Genomic DNA, 21,071 nt, shown 5'->3' on the forward strand with positions numbered 1-21,071 from the left:
TGTAACTCCAGAGACATTTATCCTCTAACTACACATGGAGCTTATTAAAATATACACTCAGTCTTGGGATACTTTATTTTCTCCAATAAGTTGAATTATAAAAAACAAATATAAATAACTGGTTTATCACACTAACTCTTTGGGTTTCATTAGTTTGTTTCCCCAGCGACTAAGCTATTCCCCACCATGCTTCTCAGCTTTGACTGTCTGCTTAGTCAGCAAAATCTTTGAATATGTCAGTTCAGTGTATGTATGTAAGAAGCCTTTTATAGGATCTACACTTTTTAAGTAAGTTACAAAAAAGCATGTGGGAATGTGAACTTAGGTCCTTTGCAAGAGAAGCAAGTGCTCTTAATCACTGAGCCATCTCTACAGCCCCTTGGGATTTTGGAATTTGTATTAAAAGGAATTGTTCAAATCATCCTCTATAATGACTCTCATTACATAAATATTAAGTGACTTACAGAAAACCCTAGACAATCTAAAGTATTAATTACCATTGCTGAGAGATCTCCTTAGGACAAGATGTTCTAGAGATGGAGTAAAATTACAAGTCTTGTACAGCTTACAACATTAATAGGTATCTCACTAAATAATGTGACATTACAGTTAAGTTTAACTGAAACACAGTCTTGTGAATAAAATACATTGAATGGGTCAAAAAGAAAACAATGTAAATATTTTTCTTTTTAAACTGTGTTAACTAGAGTCTTGCAAAGTTCCTCAGCGCTCCCAAGTGGGCTAATGAACTTCACTACTGCATGTCACCAGCTAAGTCCTGGCCACTAATTTGGTCTCACATGATTCAGTTAGCTTGGCATGAAAATAACATTACACAAACACATGGCATTGTTACAAAAGATGTACATTCATATGACCAGTGTACACCTGGTAACATATGTGAAATCTGTTTCTGTCTCTCTCTCTCCCTCTCTCTCTCACACACACACTGACACACACACATACACACACACACGCCTGTGAACAATTATATTTTGTAAAAAAGGGCCTAGAGAAAAACTTATAAATATGTCTTCCTACTTTTGTCAGTATTTTGTTTCAGACGGCATGCTTAAAATATTTATTAAAATATTGAAAAATGGGGTTACTGATGGCTCATCTCCTTTTACAGAGGACTGGAGTTCAATTCCCATCATCTAAATGGGCGGCTTACAAATTGACAGAGGCTGGAATTGTGATGGTTGGTATAAACTTTCAACTTAATAGAACCTAGAATCATCTGAAAGATGGGCTCTAGATACGTCTGTGGGTGGCACCATTCCTTAGGCAGAGGACCCTGGACTGTGTAAGGAAAGCAAGCTGAAAGTGCATGCATGCATTCATTGCCTTTGTCTTCTGTCTATGGAGCAGCTGTCTCAGGCTCCTGAAGCCTTGACTTCCCTCACAGGATAATTGAGCTAAAATAACCCTTCTCTCTTAAGTAGTTTTTGTCAGAGAATTTATCCTAGCAACAGGAAAAGAAACAAAAATATCATCTTTTAGGAACATGTGATATTTTGTTTTATTATTGATGATGTCCACTTTGATTTTAATTTTAATGTGGTGTCTGTCAGACTTTTCCACTGCCCAGTTCAATTCATATTTATTTTGTAGGGAGGTACAGAGAACTATGTTAAGATCTTGCTTCTTCTCAGACTTTGACTGTCTGCATAGATTTGCTATTTATTCAGCAGGTTAATTTGTTATTGACATTTGATGCTTGAATTGCCTTAGATTTGATAGTGGGAACCCCTGCAAATAGGTTCTGTGCAGTCGGGCAATGGTGGTGCACATCTTTAATCCCAGCGCTTACGAGGCAGAGGCAGGTGATTTCTGAGTTTGAGACCAGTCTGGTCTACAGAGCGAGTTCCAAAACAACCAGGACTACACAGAGAAACCCTGTCTCAAAAAACAAAACAAAAGAAACAAACAAGTAAGCAAACAAAAAAAGGTTCTGTGCACATGTTATATTCCTCCACCATTCTTGGGGTAAATCCTTAGAGGGCACTGTAGAGTTCATTTTGGACTTCTCTTTGCCTTAAATCTGTAACCAATCATTTCTCCAAAGAGTCTCAGCCCTTTTAATATTTAGAAGCCAAACTCTATGCATCTTATAATACATTGTTATTAAGGTGTGACTGTCCCCAGGTTCTCTCAATATACAAAGCTACAGAATACATATGTATCTGTACATAGATACAGGGCCTTATATCTGTACCTTATATTTATATGCCCTATATCTCTATCTCTATCTTTGCCTACCACTGAAAACCAATAGCATATTTCCAAATTCAGGGTTTGTTCTACCTCTAAGTTTCTATGTGCAAATTCCTTTCCTGACCATGGTAATCTTCACCACTCTGAATACATGTACTTATTTGGACATTTCCCTACCTTTATGTAATATTCTCCCCTCTTCACTGCTCTGCTCTCATGCAGATGACTTCTTCACTCTAACTTCATCCGAGTTAAAGTCTAACATCCCGTTTGCTATGTCTACCCCCACTCTGTTGACCCTGTATGGACTCCTGAGCTCCACACTACCTTCACTATTGGATTCCTCTCATCCAGGTTAAGTTCTGATGTCCAGAGGCTGTCGACCCTACAGTCGCTGGTGTGGGGCTCAGGTGCCTGCGGTAGGCAACTAGACTTTCCTCACTCTACTCAAGATTAGCCTGTGTCAGGGGCCACTGCTGCTGCCTCCTTTGTTTCCAGCACAAACCCAGCTCCATCTCACCTAACACAAGGACCGAGCAGAAAATGGATAGTTTCATGTATGAATTTAAAATAGAATTAATAGAAGATATAAATTACTCTCAATTGTAAAAACAGTTATGATATCTAATTGTGCTATGCTCTCTACTCTCAGCACATGTTATCTGAGAGTGTTGGAGGTTTACAGGCTTGGGAAAATGTCCCACTCTATAAGTGCAAAGATACCGTTAGGAACCTAACCTTAACCTTGTTAAGATAAAATTCCTACAAAAACACCTTTAAGAAGTATGCTCTTGGGGCTGGAGAGATGGCTCAGTGGATAAACGCACTTACTGCTTTGGAGGACCTGAGTTTGGTTCCCAGCATCTATGGGAGCCAGCAAACAACTGTCTTCAATTCCAGTTCCAAGGGTCCACTGCCCTCTTCTGGCCTCTCTAGGTACTGCACTTGTGTATATAAACCCATACTCTTATACACATATGCATATCATTTAACAGTAATTTAAACAAAGCATGCTTTAAGAAAGATGGCTCAGCAGATACAAGCGCTTGCCACACAAGCTTATCAGCTGGATTCCATCACTGGAACCCATGAGACAAGAAAAGAGCGGATTCTCAAAAGTTGTTCTCTGCCCTGTACACCCACCCCCACACAATTACTACTAACAATAAAGTAAAATTTAATAATCTATGTGCTATAATATCTAGCCAGCTTCCCACACTCCCACTTTAAGTTGTCAATTATGAAAATAAAATTATTTTAGACTTTGTTGCAAGCTCTAAATAGAAACAATAAAATGTATAGAAGTCACACAAATAAGCCACTGTTCTGTGCACTACTGTAGGCCACTTACTTTATCCACACAGTCATCAAAAAAAGCCAGGCTTGCATCTTTATCGCTGACAAAAGAGCACTCCTCAATGAAGCGAATGAACATCTGTGTTTTGGTCATCATGTTATAGAATTTTTGATGTGATCGGTCCCGGCTTCTTAAGAAAGCTATCCAATATAAATAGGTAATGAGAACAGATTCAGAAAATTTTTCTGCTGGAAGGAACTTGATCAACAATGTCATCTATATTCCCATTTTGTTCACCACTTTACAGAAAAACAAACAAAACTTAAGCTCCTGGATAAATGAAAAAGAAATAAGAGACACAATAGAAAAGGGACACAGTTCAAGCTTTGACCCACAATTACCTCACTGTCTTGATGTTTATATGTAAACTAGTATATCTCAAGTTTTGCTTTTGTACCCTATTTTTCATGTTGTATGCATGCCCCTCTGCATATATGCTATTTAAGGTTTTAACTAACTTTGTCCACTCTGTTACTTTTGAATTGTTCATCTTCTTGACTACAGCTATGTGAAAAGTCTCTTTTTTCCATGGCTGCATCTCTTTTGCTTACTAATAAATACAAAATGCCCAGCATTGCCTGCCACTGAGCACATACTTACTAGGTTGATTTCTCATTTGAATACTAAATACTACAAGAGGAAGTAAATATACAGCATGACACCAGCTGTACTTTGGCTTCCCAGTTTCCATTGTAGTACAGACAGGAAATAGCATTTGAAAGCAGACTGAAATAAAACCAACGAGGCTGTTCAAGCCTGGAGGTCACCAGCCCAGGGGGTCCTGGCAGCCATGAATGAAAACTGAAACTGTCATTACCTCAACACATACGTGACACAAAGTGAAATAAGATATGCTGAGTAGGTTCTTCAGTTTTTAGTTTCTTCAGTGTATCTTTTACTAGGATTCCAGCTACGGCGCCAGAGAACTTGCCCTTTAGAGCTGGCACTCACATATTTCTCAAAGCAGGTATGTGCTTTGTTAATTATGAACTGTTGAACAAGTGATTTGTCACAAGTTTAAGCTTAACAACACAGAAGCTATAAACTTATCTGATGACTCACCTTGAAGGGCAAAAAGAGAGGTTGCATCTGTCGCTGTCTCAGATGGGGCTTGTGTTATTGGCCTTAAGTATGATCTATAGCCTTTCAGAATAGAGGCCATGAAAAACAAGAATGCCTCCTGGATTTCCAAATCTATCATGTGCAGCCTTTTTCCAGAATTAAAATCATAATCATTCATTGCTAAGTCCATTAGTCCATCATCTCTTGGTCTCTGCTGCACTGTGAAGAAATACAGGGTTTGGATTTTTGGCTATGAAAAATAAGGCTCAACTGGTTTTAATGCAACTTTATCTTTTTTTTTTTTTTTTCAAAATTGCTCACAGAACAACTCTTTCATTTATAGCACGTCATGGTATGCAAACCTCAAGAAACCCCTGTTTATCATTTTAAGGCTCTGTTGAGTACATTTTATCTGTTACACAGAGATTATTCCTGTAAATCTATTGTCAGAATATGTTCATGCTCTAACATAACTACATATGTACGTGTGACTATGTATGTGTATACACACACTAGTGAAAATGGTTCCTTAACAACTACAGCAGTGGATACATGTAACACACAGTCCTTTTTGCTCCTTTCTTCATAAAATACAACAAGTATCTGCAGGATAGAAACAGAAGAATTAAACAAATCCTCCTGGACAACTCGATGACAGTGCCAAAAGGTGGTAAGGAGTGAGTTTATGTTAGAGGAGCCCGGTTGAGTCACCTCCGTGCCTTCTGGGTCAGCTGAGAAGCCTCATAGACATCAGAGGGAGCTCACCCAATAACAAGAGACACTGAGAGAGCACACTGATGAGAAATGGTAGAGGAGGCCATCACCGCATCTGCACCCCTGCCAATGAGGCATGGCATGGTTTTACATGAGGATTCCCAGACAAAAATCATATCAGGGACCATTTGACAATATAAACATATATATGTTTTTCAAGACAGGGTTTCTCTGTGTAGCCCTAGCTGTACTTGACTCACTTTGTAGACCAGACTGGCCGCAAACTCACAGAGATCCACCTGCCTCTGCCTTCCAGAGTGCTGGGATTACAGGCGTGTGCCACAGCAACCAGCTTACAATAAAAGTATAATTTTTTAAAAAAAAATTTATTTTGCTTCTTTAGGTCTGTAGATTTTAGTATGTTTATCCTATATAATATGGCTAATATCCACTTATAAGTGAGCATATACCACCCATGTGGTATATCTGCTTCTGGGATACCTCACTCAGGATGTTCTCTAGTTGCATCCATTCACCTGCAAATGTCATGATTTCCTTGTTTTTAATAGCTGAGTAGTATTCCATTGTGTACCACAATTTCTGCATCCATTCATCTGTTGAGGAACATCTAGACAGTAGAGGAGAAGACTTCCCCTATTAGCGGACTAGGGAAGAGGGATAGAGGAGGAAGAGGACGGGGAGGGGTGGGACCAGAAAGAGATGAGAGAGGGTGCTACAATTGGGATGCAAAGTGAATAAACTGTAAGTGGTAGTAATAATAATCATGAATCCTGAGAGCAAAAAAGATTTATCTTACTATGTGTATGTTTTGCCCGTACCCATGTATATGTACCAGCTCTGTTGGATCTCTCAGAACTGGGATAACAGATGATTGTGAGCCACCATATGGGTGCTGGGAATCAAATATGGATCCTCTGAAAGAGCAGTATTACAAAGATAATGAAAAACTAAAGAACTGTTTTGGGGCAGACAGAAAAGACTTCCTGCCTCTGATTTGTAACCAGATCCTCCTGCTATAAAGAAAATTATTTACAAAGCAGGCAAAGCTTGGGCCACGGAAGGCTTAGTGGGTGGAGTGTTTACTGTTCACACATGAGGACGTGTATTGGACCCTCAGCTGACATCCAAGCCCCACATAGTAGCCTGCATCTGTAAACCTAGGGCTGGAGGAAGAGGGAAAGGCATAGGAAGAACTCAGGGGCAATGGCAAGCTCCAGGTCCACTGAGACCTTAGTGGACAGTGGACAGTGGCAGTGACAGAGGAAAACCTCCATATGTATTCAGCAGCTGAGTACATTTATATGCATACTGGAAAAGAGAAAAACAAAATGCTAAAACGTGCATGTGGTCTGCAGATTAGGGTCTTCAACGTTAATTCCCTGAGCCCTGTAACTGGACTGCGGGGTCTGGAGGAATGTGCTGTAGGTAAGAAATGCATTCCATTTAGATATGATAGGACGCCTACTCTCAAAGGGTCAAGACACAAAGATCCCAACTGCTTCAAATTTAAAGACTCTTAAAATATAGGAACAGTTAATTGTCTGAATTATCAGTAGTATGTAAACATCTTAAAGCTTTAAGCTTTAAGACTAGTTCATAAGACTGGGGCGAAAGTTCAGTGGGCGAAAGCCACTGGAATATAAACCTGATAGCCTGAGTTTGGATTTCTAGAACACATAAAAAGCCAGACGCAGTAGCCTACACCAGTAATCCCAGTGCTCCTACAATGGGAGGCAGAAAGGTGGAATCACCCAGAAGCTCGTGGCCCAGTTCTCCTGGAGTGTGCAGGGGAGTGGCACTGAAAAGAGACCCTCACTCAAACAGGGCGGAAAGCAAAGACTAATTACTGAAAGCTGTCCTTTAACCTCCACACACAGGCCAGAGCATGTGTGCAAGTGCACACACTGTGCATGTCATCCACACACAGCACACATACACACAAGATTTAAAACGACAGGCTGGAGAGTAATCAAGGGAGACACATGTGTGGCCTCCACACACATATGGACACACACAGACACAGACACAGACACAGACACAGACACAGACACAGACACACACACACTTTTTTTTTTCAAGGCAGAAATCTTGTCCTTGGTATCCATGGCTGTATCTTCTGCATTCTGTCCTTCACTAGAGCTGGACAGACTACTTAATTGAGCTGAGTTATTTCTATACTGCTATAATAGCTATTGGACTTTGCAGCTTTCCAAAGGAGTAAGAGCACTTCTAGAAAGCAAACCATTTAGGTAACAAAATATGCAAATAATTTATCTAATCCACAAGATTAACCTTGCTCTATTTTATATCATTAAAAAAAATCCCAGTATTTTTGAGCTTCTGTAGAATTTGCTGGTTGCTTTTAAAATTACTTTATTAACACTACCTTTACCTATCCTATTTCAAACTAAATTCTAAGTATCTTGAACCTTCACAGGTATAGGCTATTTCCTATGTCTACACTTCATAACAAATACGTGAGAACCTTCTATATTGCCATATCACCATTGGCCATATTTCACAAAATAAGTATTAAACCATAGACACCGAATGGACCATTGTTACAATACTAAGAGAACTCAAGAAATAAAAGCTTAATTCTTATCAGTAATTCTGGATCACTGTTAAGATCTGTTCTTATATAAGCTTTTTTCCTAAAAACATTTCGTATTCTAAAGTCAATTTTCATTTTGGTAAGTTTCTTTGTTTTAGAAAATGGCACGTGGTTTCAAGATAGGCATTATGTGAAGAGATTAGGATCTAACTCTTCTTTCACGGACATAAGCATTTTCTAATATATTTAAATAACTTGTCTTAGATTTCTAAAGCTTTCTGTTTCATATATGAAGAAAATATACCATTGGCAATCTTTACTTCTTCTTGTTATTTCAGTAATGGCAAAACTCAAGAACATAATATGTTAGTGCTCTTTGGAATTCTATCTCCTTAAGCGGTCTCATGAAAATCTGTAAGTTGTAACATACTAATTTCTAAATCATTCATTTGGCTGCTAAATATTCTGCTTTAATGTTTATTTGCCTTAGGGATTGTAAACACTTTCTTTTTTTTTTCCTTCCTTCCTTCCTTCCTTCCTTCCTTCCTTCCTTCCTTCCTTCCTTCCTTCCTTCCTTCCTTTTTCTTTTCTTTTCATTTTTGTTTTTTGAGACAGGGTCTCACTAAGTGGCTGGCTGGAACACACCACGTAGACCAGGCTGGCCTGGAACTAGAGATCTAGATCTGTCTCTGCCTCGGCCTCCAGGTGCTGCAATGAAGGGTGTGCACCACCAGGCCTAGCTGTAAACACTTTCTTTATCTAAATGAACTGACATTTTAGAGACAGGGTCTTGCTGTGTAGTCCTGACAGGCTTGGAACTTGTGTACAAAGGTTGGTCTTGACCTTGCAGCAACCTTATTGCCTCTGCCTCAGAGTGCTGCTGGGGTTACAGGCTTCTGTCAACCATGTCAGACTAAAACAGCCTCCTTTTCCTTTTTGATAGCATCTTACCAGTAACTTAGCTAGTCTGGAACTTACTATGTAGCCCAGCCGGCCTTAAATTTTTGATGATTATCCTGCCTCAGTTTCCCAAGTGCTGTGATTACATGTCTGAGTAATAATATCCAACTACCACTTTCTTTAAAAACAAAGTAAGTTTTAGTTTAAGTGTCACACTCACGTTCACAACACAGTTACAAAAACTGGAACTCATTCAGAGCAGATGGCCCTAAGCAAGGATGACATGCAAACATTCCCTATTTTCCTTTTTCCCTACATTTCTCTAGAGCTAAAAAAAGAAAAATAATTCAGACAAAGCCAGTCATTTTCTCAGAATATGTTATATCCCTTAATTAAGTTATTCACTTACATTTTGCCAATTGCTGGTGTAAATTATTCAGCGTATTCATCAGATTTTTACATGGCTTCTTTGGAAGAATCTTCCAGGCTACATTCTTTTTGTCACCAGTTCTGAGTTTAATGACAACATCAATACATTTGTTACATGGACCTTTAGAGGGGGTATATTGCTGTCATATTTATACATGAAGGGAAAACACCATCAACCAAAAATTAAACACATTCAGAATAATTAAGCTAATGGAGAAACTCTGACAGAGGCAGATTTGGATAGTGACTATATAAAATTAATTTGCATGAAGGTGGAATCCTCATGAAAATATACTTCTAAATATACTTCAGAATTTACTGTTATGTCCACATAGCATCTACTACATTTTGAGAGGAACATGCTAATCACAGAAATCTTGATGAGGTGATCTGTACCCGTTACTTTCATGTGCAAGGGCTTAGACACCTAAACAGTGAGAAAATCTAACTGTAGCAGTTTTCCCTAAGAGAAGAAAAGGTATTACTGAAAACATTCAATGAACCTACAATATACAACTTTATTTAAAATACATTGCTATATGCTCAGTTTCTTAGTTTCCAAACCTGTAAGTAAAAATTGTTCTGGATTTTGTTTTTCAGAAAAAAATATTCTAAAATATTAAATTCCTTGAACAAAGTATAATATTACAAAACATTATATAACTTTAAAAGAGGTTATCTGCTACAAACTAGTATCTCTGGCTGTAGGAGGAGCCTATAATCTCCTTTATTATAACCATTACAACACATGTGAGCTCTGCTTATGAGGTAGGACATACAAGACACAATGAAGCTTTTGGACTTAACTATAGTTTTTGTTTAGGCTATCTCTTATTTATTTAATATTTTTTCACTTAAAAAGCAATGACTACTCACTTTGAAAATTGAAAAAGAAAAAGAAAATGAGAAAGAAAGCAAAGCCATTATGTTTTATGCACCATAGAACAATTTTCTACAAGTGGGTAGCAGAACTTCCTAAGGTAGTGTTTTATTTTTTAAATGTTCCCTAAATTTCTTATAGAACAAAAGCCATTTTAGAAAATAAGCAAAACTAGTAAAAGAGAAAAATTAAGCTTATAAAAATTAATGACCTTGGAACTTATCCTTTCTTTCCCAACAAACAAGAATAAAAATAAAGGCAGACCAGGGTAAAATTGCAGATTTCCTTCTGTGAAAGAATTAATAGTTTTACATTTATAATGTGACCAAGAGCATGGTACAGGGAGACTACATTGTAGAAACTTTTTACATCCCTGTCTTGATAAAACATTGCCAAATAGCATCCTCCCAGCCCTAATCCCTACCTCATCATTCTCTGCATGCCCACTGTCTTAGACTAGAGTTTGAGGAACGCAGAGAAAGGAGCATATTTATGTGGTTTGTCTTTTTGTCAATAATCTATACAAGTAGTTATTCAAGATATGTTTTTGGCATGAGTGGATAGAAAAATATCTAGTTGTCATTTACTCGCATACTTTCCTGCTCTTACCCTGGACGCTGTTTCTGTGGAATGTGGTCAGGCCGGGGGCCTTGCCTAGCTTCCCAGTTTTTCCTCTCGGACAGCCTTCTACAGCCTTACTCAGGGCTCTTCCCTTCCGGCATTACCACTACACAGTTACTCCAGTATTCGCGGCAGAAGTCAATGTTAAAACCACTGCTGACAGAGCAGGCGACATGTCCCTTTACCTGCTCAAAAACCTAAACTTGTGCTTTCTTATGTATCAGAGGAATTGTGAAATTTCTCATGAAGAACACAGACTAAAATAGGGTCACTTATGCTAGTATGTGACTATGTATATTACACTTTATAAATATTAATTTAGTTCCCCTGCTTTAGAGTAATCTATATTGTATACCTGGGGTAGAAAAAGGAAAATAAAAATCAAATTCTATACTTGGGATTTGGTTTTCTTCAAATTTCAGGTTGGAGTTTGAAAACTCTGGATGAAGAAAAGTAGAGAGCTTTGGTTCATTTGTAGGGTCCTCCCAAGGCTTGTTATTATTATTATTGAGATAGGGTCTAAGTAGTCCCAGCTGACCTCAAACTCATTATATAAACCATGCTGTCTTTAAACTCGCACAGATCTGCCTGCCTTTGCATCTTGAGATTAAAGGTATGTGCAGCCATGCCCAGCTAAGAAAAGATTAATTTAACAAGTTAAGAGAAAGTGTTAAGAGAAAAATTTACCTATCATAATAAACAATATATACTCCTTCATCATACCTAGTTCAGTTTTACAAATCACTGTCACCTAACCTTTATCAAGAAAACAAAGTGCTAGTTTACTGTTTCAAAGACGAAACATTCCTGCTAAAGAACACAGTGTTGCTCATTAAATAAAAACTTTAATTTTGGCAATCCCATATTAAAATGGCCTTCATGTATAAACTATGTCCCGTTATTTTATTGGTTAATTTTTTTTAACAAACAAAAGCTTTCTGATTGTGCATATACTTCCAAACAAAATATCTATTTCCCCCAACTTTTCTAATGGTTCAAGCAACGGAGGTTTTGATATAAGGCAAACACAGAGAGCCAATCTAAAATTCTGGAGTTCAATTAAAAGACTTTATGGTGTAATGCTCTTATTAAAACATGGAAGGATATCAGTGGACTGGGGGAGGGGCATGGAAGGAGAAGGAGGAGGGAAGGTAGAATTGGGAGGGGTCAAGGGAGGGGGCTACAGTTGGGATACAAGGTGAATAAGCTGTAATTAATAATTAAAAACATGGAAGGATGAGGAGTGTACCTCAGTGACAGAGCAAATGCAAATGAGCTCTGGGTTCAGTCCCCAATACTAGTTAAGTAAATAGAGAAAACCTATTTCATATGTCCTTATTAGGTGTAAAACTAAACTAGCTTTTGGGATTTACTGATGGACTAAACAGTGGTTATTTTAAACAGATCCTATGGATGCCAGGTTGCTGCATCCATTTCTTCCTCCTTTACTGGCTAATGGAAAACCAATCTAAAAATGTGGATACAAAGAAATAATGAAATATTTTTTAAAAAGATATGTTCCGGGCTGGAGAGATGGCTCAGCAGTTAAGAGCACTGGCTGCTCTTCCAGAGGTCCTGAGTTCAATTCCCAGCAACTACATGGTGGCTCAGAAGCCATCTATACTGGGATCTGATAACCTCTTCTGTCAAGCAAGTGACCTACAGATAGAGCATAGTGCACTCCTATGTAAAATAAATAAATAGTTCTTTAAAAAAAAAGATAAGTTCCTACAATGTAAAAATGGAAATTTATGTATAAATTTATAGATTATTTTAAAATTCTATATGCTAATTTTGCTATGATGCACTAGTATTTGGATAGTGTTAAGCTAGATGTAAGATGGAAGTATGAATACAGGAATAGTGTTTTAATTCAATTGTGATTCTCCTATATTCATCTTGCAAAACAAGAATTTAAAAAATATTATTGTGGTACCTGGCACTAGTTTTTTTTATCAGCTTCTCAGTTATCATCTGAAAAGATTTATTTTTATTTTATAAGTGTGCAAGTGTACAATGTGATATGCAGTGTCCACAGTGTCCAGAAGAGGGCATCAGATCCCTTGGGATTGGAGTTATAGATAATTGTTAGCAGCCATGTGGTGCTGGGAATTGAACTCATGTCTTCTGCAAGACCAGCCAGTGCTCTCCAGCCCTGAACTTCTTCTGTTTCTGCTTTGATTTCCCTTGTGCTAAGTTCTAAGTAAGCATAAGATTATTTTCCTTAAATATTTAAAGCCCGAGAATTAAAAGCATATTTTCTTTCCAGTAAAACCACCTCTAACATCCGAAATATAGTTTTGTCAGCATAGCAAGAGCTGATAAGGAGATGTAAACTCCAAATACAAAAAAACAATATAGCTCAAAAGAACACCTGTCAGCAATTATAAACGGCAAATTCACATGTAGAGACAATGAACTTATACAGATTTAGGTGTAAATCTCAAGTGTACTTACTGAGAAATGGTGTTGGTATCTAGGTCAACACAGCTGACATCTGGTGGAGGGTCATAAAGATCAAAGTATCTTGAATCAATGCCTACTATGAATGGGCACGGCGCACTGAGGACATCTGCGAGGGCCAGTGGGCAGAGAGGAACATATGGGCATGGCCAGTGGAAAGGGAAAATCATCTTGGATAAACAAATATGGGAGAATATTAAGCGTTTTGTCACTGAAGCATACACAAAATTGTATTTTAGATTATTACTTAAAGTTTAATGTTTGAAATGAATTAAATAATTATAACTAAAATTAAGAGTCAGGAAATTAAAACTGCTTCAAAAATGCATAAATCCGTTTTGTTCTGAAATGTAGTTAAGCATTAAAATGACTTTAAATTACATGAATACATTAAGTTTAAACTGACCTGACTGCCTGTAAGAACTGGGTACTTACCGACACTAATGCTTCTGTCACACTAGTAAGCACAGAAGGCCGTAGGGAATGGATAAGGATTTTATGTTCTGTTACGGCAAAAACTAGTAGTGTCACAGCATTTTCAGGGCCAAGATTCTGAAGTAGTGTTGAAAACTTTCCACCACTGTCAATCCAAGCAAAAATACAAAATAAAAACAACAATTTAAATTCCTAGTTATCTAGACCAGCAGGGTCGTGTCTATTTAACTTTCAAATGGGATTGCTCTCCTGGACAGGGAAAGCGGGACATCACAAGCAGTAGGAGAGAATGTGGCTGTGTGAGCTTCCAAGGTCGTGCACTTTTCAGTGCTGCATTCAATAGGAAAGAAGAGAAGTCTTTTGCCTGCCCTGTTTTTTGTCTCCCTTTTCTTTTTTGTTGTGACCGGAACAGGGTCTTCTATGTTGCCCAGGATGGCCTCCAGTTGTTGGCCTTCTTGTCCTGACCTCCTGCGTGCTGGGATTGCAGGCATTCACTGACACACCTGCATATCTGCTTCATCTTATATAAAAGATCTGCCACATAATGTCCCCTCAAAAAAATTCAATTAGGTAAATGGATGCTTTGTTTAAAGCTATCCTTTAATGGAAAGATATTTTTGCTTGCTTCTTTTGAGTAAGGGTCTCACTAGACAGTCCTGACTGTCCTGGAGCTCATTATGTAGACCCAGCCGACCTTGAATTAGAAACCTGTCTACTTCACCCTCCCAAGTCCTGGGATTTTTAAAGGTGTGCACCCCCATGCCTGGCTTTAACAGAAGGTTATTGTTTACGGTCTTCCTTTCACTGTGATTATCAGGAAACAATGCCTTTTCAATTCTGTCTCCTTTAAGTATATAAATATTAAAGTTTAGATTTATGAACAGAAACTCCTCACTACTATAATGATAATGACATTAGGGGATCAAGAGCAACAAAATTTACAAGGCAAATTAATAATACAGTAAATGTAGATGTTCTATAGAGGAAAAAATATTTGACTAACTATGTAACCCAGTAACCAATGAACATTTTGCCTGTATAATGCTAAGTAACTGTATTCACTGGGTAAATTTTTATGATGAAGCAAAACTAATAAGGTTTTTTGGAAAAAAATTTAAACATTGCCCCACAAAAAACTTGTGAATGTTCAAAGCAAAGTTATTCATAGTAGCCAAAATACAGAAGCTTCCTAATAAATAAACAAACAGATAAATAAAATGCAGTGTATTCACACAATGAAATATCAGTTGGAGTGAAAGAAATGAAGCAGCAATATATGCTGTATCACGAATAAACCTATAAATGTATTCAGTGAAGAAAGTCAGAAATAAAAACACTAAATATAGTATCATTTCACTTATATAAAATATACGAGAGACAAATCTATAGAACACTAAAGTAAATCAACAGGTGTCTATGTTATGTGTGTATATGGGGTGTGCCTGTGTGTGGGTCCAAACATGTGTGCATGTGTTTGCATTCCTGTATGTGTTTGAACACTTATATGTAGGAACAGACAAAATCAAGGTTAGCAGCAAAGAACACAGGGCTGGTGTTACAGGATAAGTAATATATTCTAAATTCTGCAGAATTCTGTGAATAAAATCATTGACTTGTACACTTTATTTGGGTAAATTTTGTGATGTGGAAATTATATCTCAACAATGTTGTTCCCTCAGTGAAGTCCTTTTGGCAATTTAGAATCATTTGTAATCAGTATCTCCAGTTTATTTTTACTCAGATAAGACCTTAGAAAACACTTGTCACTCTGGGCTAAAGGCGAATGATGAAATCATCTGTAATTCTTACAAAATTAATGTCAAAGATGGTAGCTGGCCTCCCTAAGGTATGTATAATGTAATAGTTTAATTACACCATAACTATTTCTGACAGAAAAATTACATAGCTAATTAAATTTCAAGAAATGATACTATAGGGAAAGCATATTTTGTAACTTCTTTGAACTTTTAGAATGATGAAATATGTTCTGTTTAATAATATTTTTGGATTAAATTTAAAATATATTCGAGCCAGGCAGTGGTGACACACAACTTTAATCCCAGTAACCTGAGAAGCACAGAGAGGTAAATCTCTGAGTTCAAGGCCAGATTGGTTTACAGAGAAGTTCCAGAATAACCATGGCTACACAGAGAAATCTTGTCTCAAAAAAAAAATGTATTTGGATATATTTTAGAGGACAATTAAAGCTAAAAATGAGTTGTAGTCATAATCTACATGTATTCCCAATTATATAATAGTAAGTACTTGATAATAAGGAAACACAGAAATACCAAACACTATGGTAAAAGCTTCTCTTTCTTAAAAACTGTAACCTTAATATTTAAGTAAAAAGAACCTGAACAGTACTTCAATTAACATTTAAAATTTTAGCTAGAAAAGATTATGTATATATTTCACACTAGATTTAGAGAAATTATTAGGTCTGGAGAGATGGCTGGGTGGTACTCAGCCACGTCTTCCACAGGACCTGAGTTCAGTTCCAGCACCCACGTTGTGAAGCTCACCTGCAACTCACTTCCAAGAAACCCAACACCCTCTTCTGGACTCCGCTGGCAGATGATGTACAGATGTGGGAATATGTACACAGAGATTTGAAGAAGCAAATAGAAATGAAGCTTTACTTGCCTTAGTGGAAGAGGTGATGAAACAGGCTGACTGAGAATCAAATTATCATGTGGTGATAACTGGAAGATTTAAAACAAAGCATTTGAAATATAAGGATGAACTCTGAAACACTATGCTCTGGTAACAGACATGGACTAATAATGATGCTACCCATGAAGCTCCACAGATCACAGCGTAAGGGTAGTTAATGCCACTTGGATTCTCTAAAGTATGCCCTGACCCCTGGCCTCTTCCAACAACTTCTTATTCTGAATCACATCTCATATGTCTTTAACTCTTCCCTAAATCTACTTTAATACATTTAAGTTAAGAGGTTAAATTACTTACTCAATACATACATTTAGGGTCAGTAAACTCAGGACCTGTAACACATGCATGTGCTACCTGCTTTGTAAGCAGTCTTAATGGAATATAGCCGTGTGATTTTCTCCCCCTACCCTCTAGCTGATTTTGTGTTATAACAGCAGAGCCCTGCAACAGAGACTAGAGTAATATTTAGGTAAGATCCATAGAGGAAACATTTACCAGCTTCTGCTATATAACAATTTCATATGTATTTAAAATGGAGTGTGCCATATTGCACTCTGGCACTAAGTATCATGAAGCAATGAATGGATCTGCAGGCCAATTGTCAACGTCATACAAAGTATGTTCTAGAAATTTTATCTAAATCAATACAATGATGCAACTAATTTCACCTGCATTTTCAAATTTATGCACATTTCTACTAGGCAGTAAATAAATATCTGTTTGCCAAACAACTTTCAATACTGATAATACCACCTTCAGGGCTGTAGTAACCAGTAACACACATGGTGACAACACATGAGAATATTTCCTTTGTATGAATCATTCCATAGATTAAGTAATAAGATATATAAATTAGCAAGACCTCAAACAAGATATAAGCAAAAGAGCAGAGATGCATTCAACTGAAAATACTGATAGTCATTTGAACCTCCCTGTTGTATCAAAGATATTTCTTCCTCCTGCAATATATAAACTATTCTAATACATTTAACCAACTATATGATCAAAGGCATAAGCTTTCAACTATTTAGAAATAATCTAGGAGTAAAGTCATTCTTTGTGTGCTTTTCTTTTTTTCTTGAGACAGACTCACTCTACAGACAAGACTGGCCTGGAAGTGACTATGTAGCCCAGGCTCACACCAAACTCTTAACTCTCCTACCTCTACATCTAACCTGCTGGGGTTACATGTGTGCACCACAAAGTCCCCTTCTGTGGATGAAGTAAATAAAGTATTGGGACTAAAATTCCAATATGAAAGAGCATCTAGTTTTCTAGGGTTCTTTCTTCTTGTCCCCACTTAAAGTTGTTATTCTTTATTATTATTATTATTATTAATTATAATTTATTCACTTTGTATCCCAGCTGTAGCCCCCTCCCTCATCTCCTCCCAATCCCATCCTTTCCCCTTCTTCTCCCCCTATGCCACTACCCTAGTCCACTGATAGGGGAGGTCCTCCTCCCCTACTAACTGACCCTAGCCTATCAGGTCTCATCAGGACCGGCTGTATTGACTTCCCTTGTGGCCTGGTAAGGCTGCAACCCCCAGGGGTAGGTGATCAAAGAGCTGGCCAGAGTTCATGTCAGAGACAGCCCCTGCTCCCCTTACTTGGGAGCTCACTTGGAGACTGAGTCTATGGGCGACATCTGAGCAGGGGTTTGAGGTCCTCTCCATGCATGGTCCTTGGCTGCAGTATCAGTCTAAAGTTGTTATTCTATGTTACATGCCGATGGAGCCATTAATAATAACTCATATGGCCTTCATATTAAAAGAACCTTACCTGAACTAAAATCCGTGGCCTCTGGGGAGACGGAAAAGGAACTTTATGCATAAAATGAGAAATATGCCTAAACAACAAAAACAGAAACTCGATTGACTACAAAATGAATATCATTTCCTGCATGATTAACATGCCACCACAAATTCAAGCTCTGTAAGGCCCTGTGCCCTTAAACTCCAAACCTCCTAGCACTGGGAAAACAAATTAACACCAAAAAGTTGTTTGTGTCATTAAAGATGCCTTTGCCTAAATTAACTTTATGTCAACAGCTGGTCATATTCAACGTTTGTATTTTCAGTGTCTCAAAACCATGTTTTCTTCTCCCTAAGCAGGTAATAATCAACATTACTAAAGAAGCTAATTCTTACATTTGTAATATATTTTTAATTAATCCCTCATATTTGTGACACAATCATCTAAGGTGCTAAAAAATGAATGAGTTTAAATGTTTGTAAACTATGAATACCCTGGCAAACATCTGTAGCCCCACCTACCTGGAAGGAGGATCACTTCAGTCCAGAAGTTCAAGGCAACCTAGGCAACAAAAAACTACCCCATCTCAATAAGCCTTCCATCTAACAATGGATAAAAATTTAGATCAGTGAAATGGTTTTCTTTTGTTTTGTTTGTGGTCATAGGGATCAAACCCAAAACCTTACACAAGGCAGCAAGTATTCTCCCACTGAACCACATCACTTAGGTTCTAGGGATACAACCTTGCTGTACAGGCAAGGCTGGCCTTGAACATGTAATTCTCCTGCCTCTGCTTCCTGAGCACCAGAATTAGTCATGCAACAATCAATAAGTTTGGCTTTAAACACTATAGAAGAAAAAAAAGACAAAACATAAAAATATTTTATTCTCCATAGGAATAAACTGTCTTGTATTGTTTTTTCATCTAAACATTATTTCAAAATTATCTTATTTTTAGAAATGAGATTCTTAATAATGGAAGGAGAACTAGATGAGTCACTTATCAAGTCTATAGATGTATTTTAACCATGTACTATACAAAGACACTATGTAAAGTGGCATATAGATATGACTTCCTACCATTATTTAAAATCCGGAAGGAAAAAAAGGGAATAGAGGAATGAGTAGCACAAACCACACATCTGCTTGAATGTGTTGAAGCAGTTAGGAAATCAGGACTTTTGCATGATACACAAAACACTAAAGGTGCCCTAGTCTCATTCAGGGAGGATCTGCAAGATCAAAACTCTTTGTATGATAACAGTGAGACTCCATTTGCCTTCCTCACACATTTGGCAATGGCAACGATAGTGCCAAAGCATGTGAATGAAACTGCTGACACCCTATCGAGGATCAAGGCAGGTGTAAACTAGTAAATGCTATATTTTACTGTAGCCCTATTATACACTAACAGAAAAGAAATGCCAATTTCATTTAAGAATGTCTCTGATTGGGGCTGGAAAGATGGCTCAGCAATTAAGAGCACTTATTATTGTAGAAAACTCAGTTCAGTTCCCAACATCCACACAGTGATTTATGACTACCTATAACTCTAATTCCAAGGGATCTGGTACTCTCTTCAGACCTCCAAGGGCACCAGGCACAAACATGGTATACAGACATATATACAGGTAAAATAATCACACATATAAAATAAAAATAAAAAATAAATCTTGAAAAAGTATGTACAAATTGATGTATTTGAAATAGTAAAAATCTGTCCTGTATCTTGATTCTGGAACATACATTCAGAACATTCTGCAATAAAGGGGTGAGTACTCATAAATATTACTACTGTATACAAAGGTATAGTGGTTATCTTGATTTTGTAAAAGCAGTTATAAGACTAAGTTATGAGTGAATTGGTTGTTTTTCCACACACAGAATGCCATTTTGCTTGGAAACGGTAGGCAAATTAAGCTTATCCAGTGTAGGGTATTCAACAAATATTTTCCGCATAAAATTAACAAAGTGCTATTACTTCAAGGAAAATACCTCGAAATACTTGTTAATATTAAATTTAAATTTTCAAATGAAAAGTAAGAATTTGCCACCATGAACTTTCCAATACTCAAAAACTTTTCTGAAAACTGGGGATGTAGCTAGGAGGAAGGACACTTGTCATATGTGTATAAGGTCCTGTTTTGATTCCCTTGCACCACAATGAACTTTATTTAAAAACAAAAAAGCTGTTCTGGGCTAGCAAGGAAAGGTGCTTGATGCCAAGCCTTTAATCCCCAGAACCCACTTACTGGAAGAAGGAACTGACTGCTACAAGTTGTCGTCTGACCTTCACATAGGCTCCATGGCAAGGACATGCCAACATGCACATGCACCACACAATGTGTGTGTGTGTGTGTATTTCTTCTAATGCAATAAACAGTGATATTAACAACTGGTTTTTCTTATACTAAAGAAGACATATGACTACACTCCAAAGATCTGGTTACCTCAATGAACCTTTGCTGTCCAAATGACCAATATACAATGCTACAAGATCAATCAAGACTAGAAGACACCTTCAAATTTTAATAGAACACAGAAGAAAACTTTATTTCTTAGGCTTCATATTTTGCATTACTAATAAGTTGGAAGAAACTACCACTTGCCAAGCTTTGGTATAATACCAAAAACAAAAACAAAAAAACAAAAAACAAAAACAAACAAAAAAAGCAGCCACTAAAATGACTACTTAAGTGAGTGCCTCTCCCTTTTCTGTCTACATGTCTGTGGGAGGCCAGATTTTTTTCACATAACTCAACCAAAACAATAGCTGCAACAGACTGAATGCAGAACCATCAAACAGAATGCAGCTGGATTCAATTAGCCCAGGCACTAAAAAAATGTAAAACCTCACTCTTCTCACTAACCTTTTGTTTTAAAAGTTACTTTTCAAACAGATGTTTAAACATACAAGTAGTTTATTATTTTTTAAATAAATTATAAATAAATAAATTATAAATTAGTTTTAATTTCTACTGCAATAAA

At 37.2% G+C, this 21,071-nt stretch overlaps 1 protein-coding gene across 4 annotated transcripts in view; it reads right to left on the minus strand.

Moving 5' to 3' along the window:
* Nucleotides 1-21,071, minus strand: part of Dennd4a (DENN domain containing 4A) — a 106,864-nt gene that overhangs the window by 36,807 nt on the left and 48,986 nt on the right. For all 4 annotated transcript variants that reach the window (XM_060384893.1, XM_060384891.1, XM_060384892.1 and 1 more), the window contains 7 exons: nt 18,111-18,177; nt 16,300-16,358; nt 13,654-13,798; nt 13,213-13,388; nt 9,235-9,335; nt 4,637-4,855; nt 3,569-3,714 (listed from right to left, as the gene is read on the minus strand). In XM_060384893.1, the coding sequence (XP_060240876.1) occupies nt 3,569-3,714; nt 4,637-4,855; nt 9,235-9,335; nt 13,213-13,388; nt 13,654-13,798; nt 16,300-16,358; nt 18,111-18,177 (913 nt within the window). The remainder of the gene's footprint in view (nt 1-3,568; nt 3,715-4,636; nt 4,856-9,234; nt 9,336-13,212; nt 13,389-13,653; nt 13,799-16,299; nt 16,359-18,110; nt 18,178-21,071) is intronic.

This window comes from Meriones unguiculatus, chromosome 6 (genome assembly GCF_030254825.1).
Source record: "Meriones unguiculatus strain TT.TT164.6M chromosome 6, Bangor_MerUng_6.1, whole genome shotgun sequence".
Lineage (NCBI taxonomy): Eukaryota > Metazoa > Chordata > Mammalia > Rodentia > Muridae > Meriones > Meriones unguiculatus.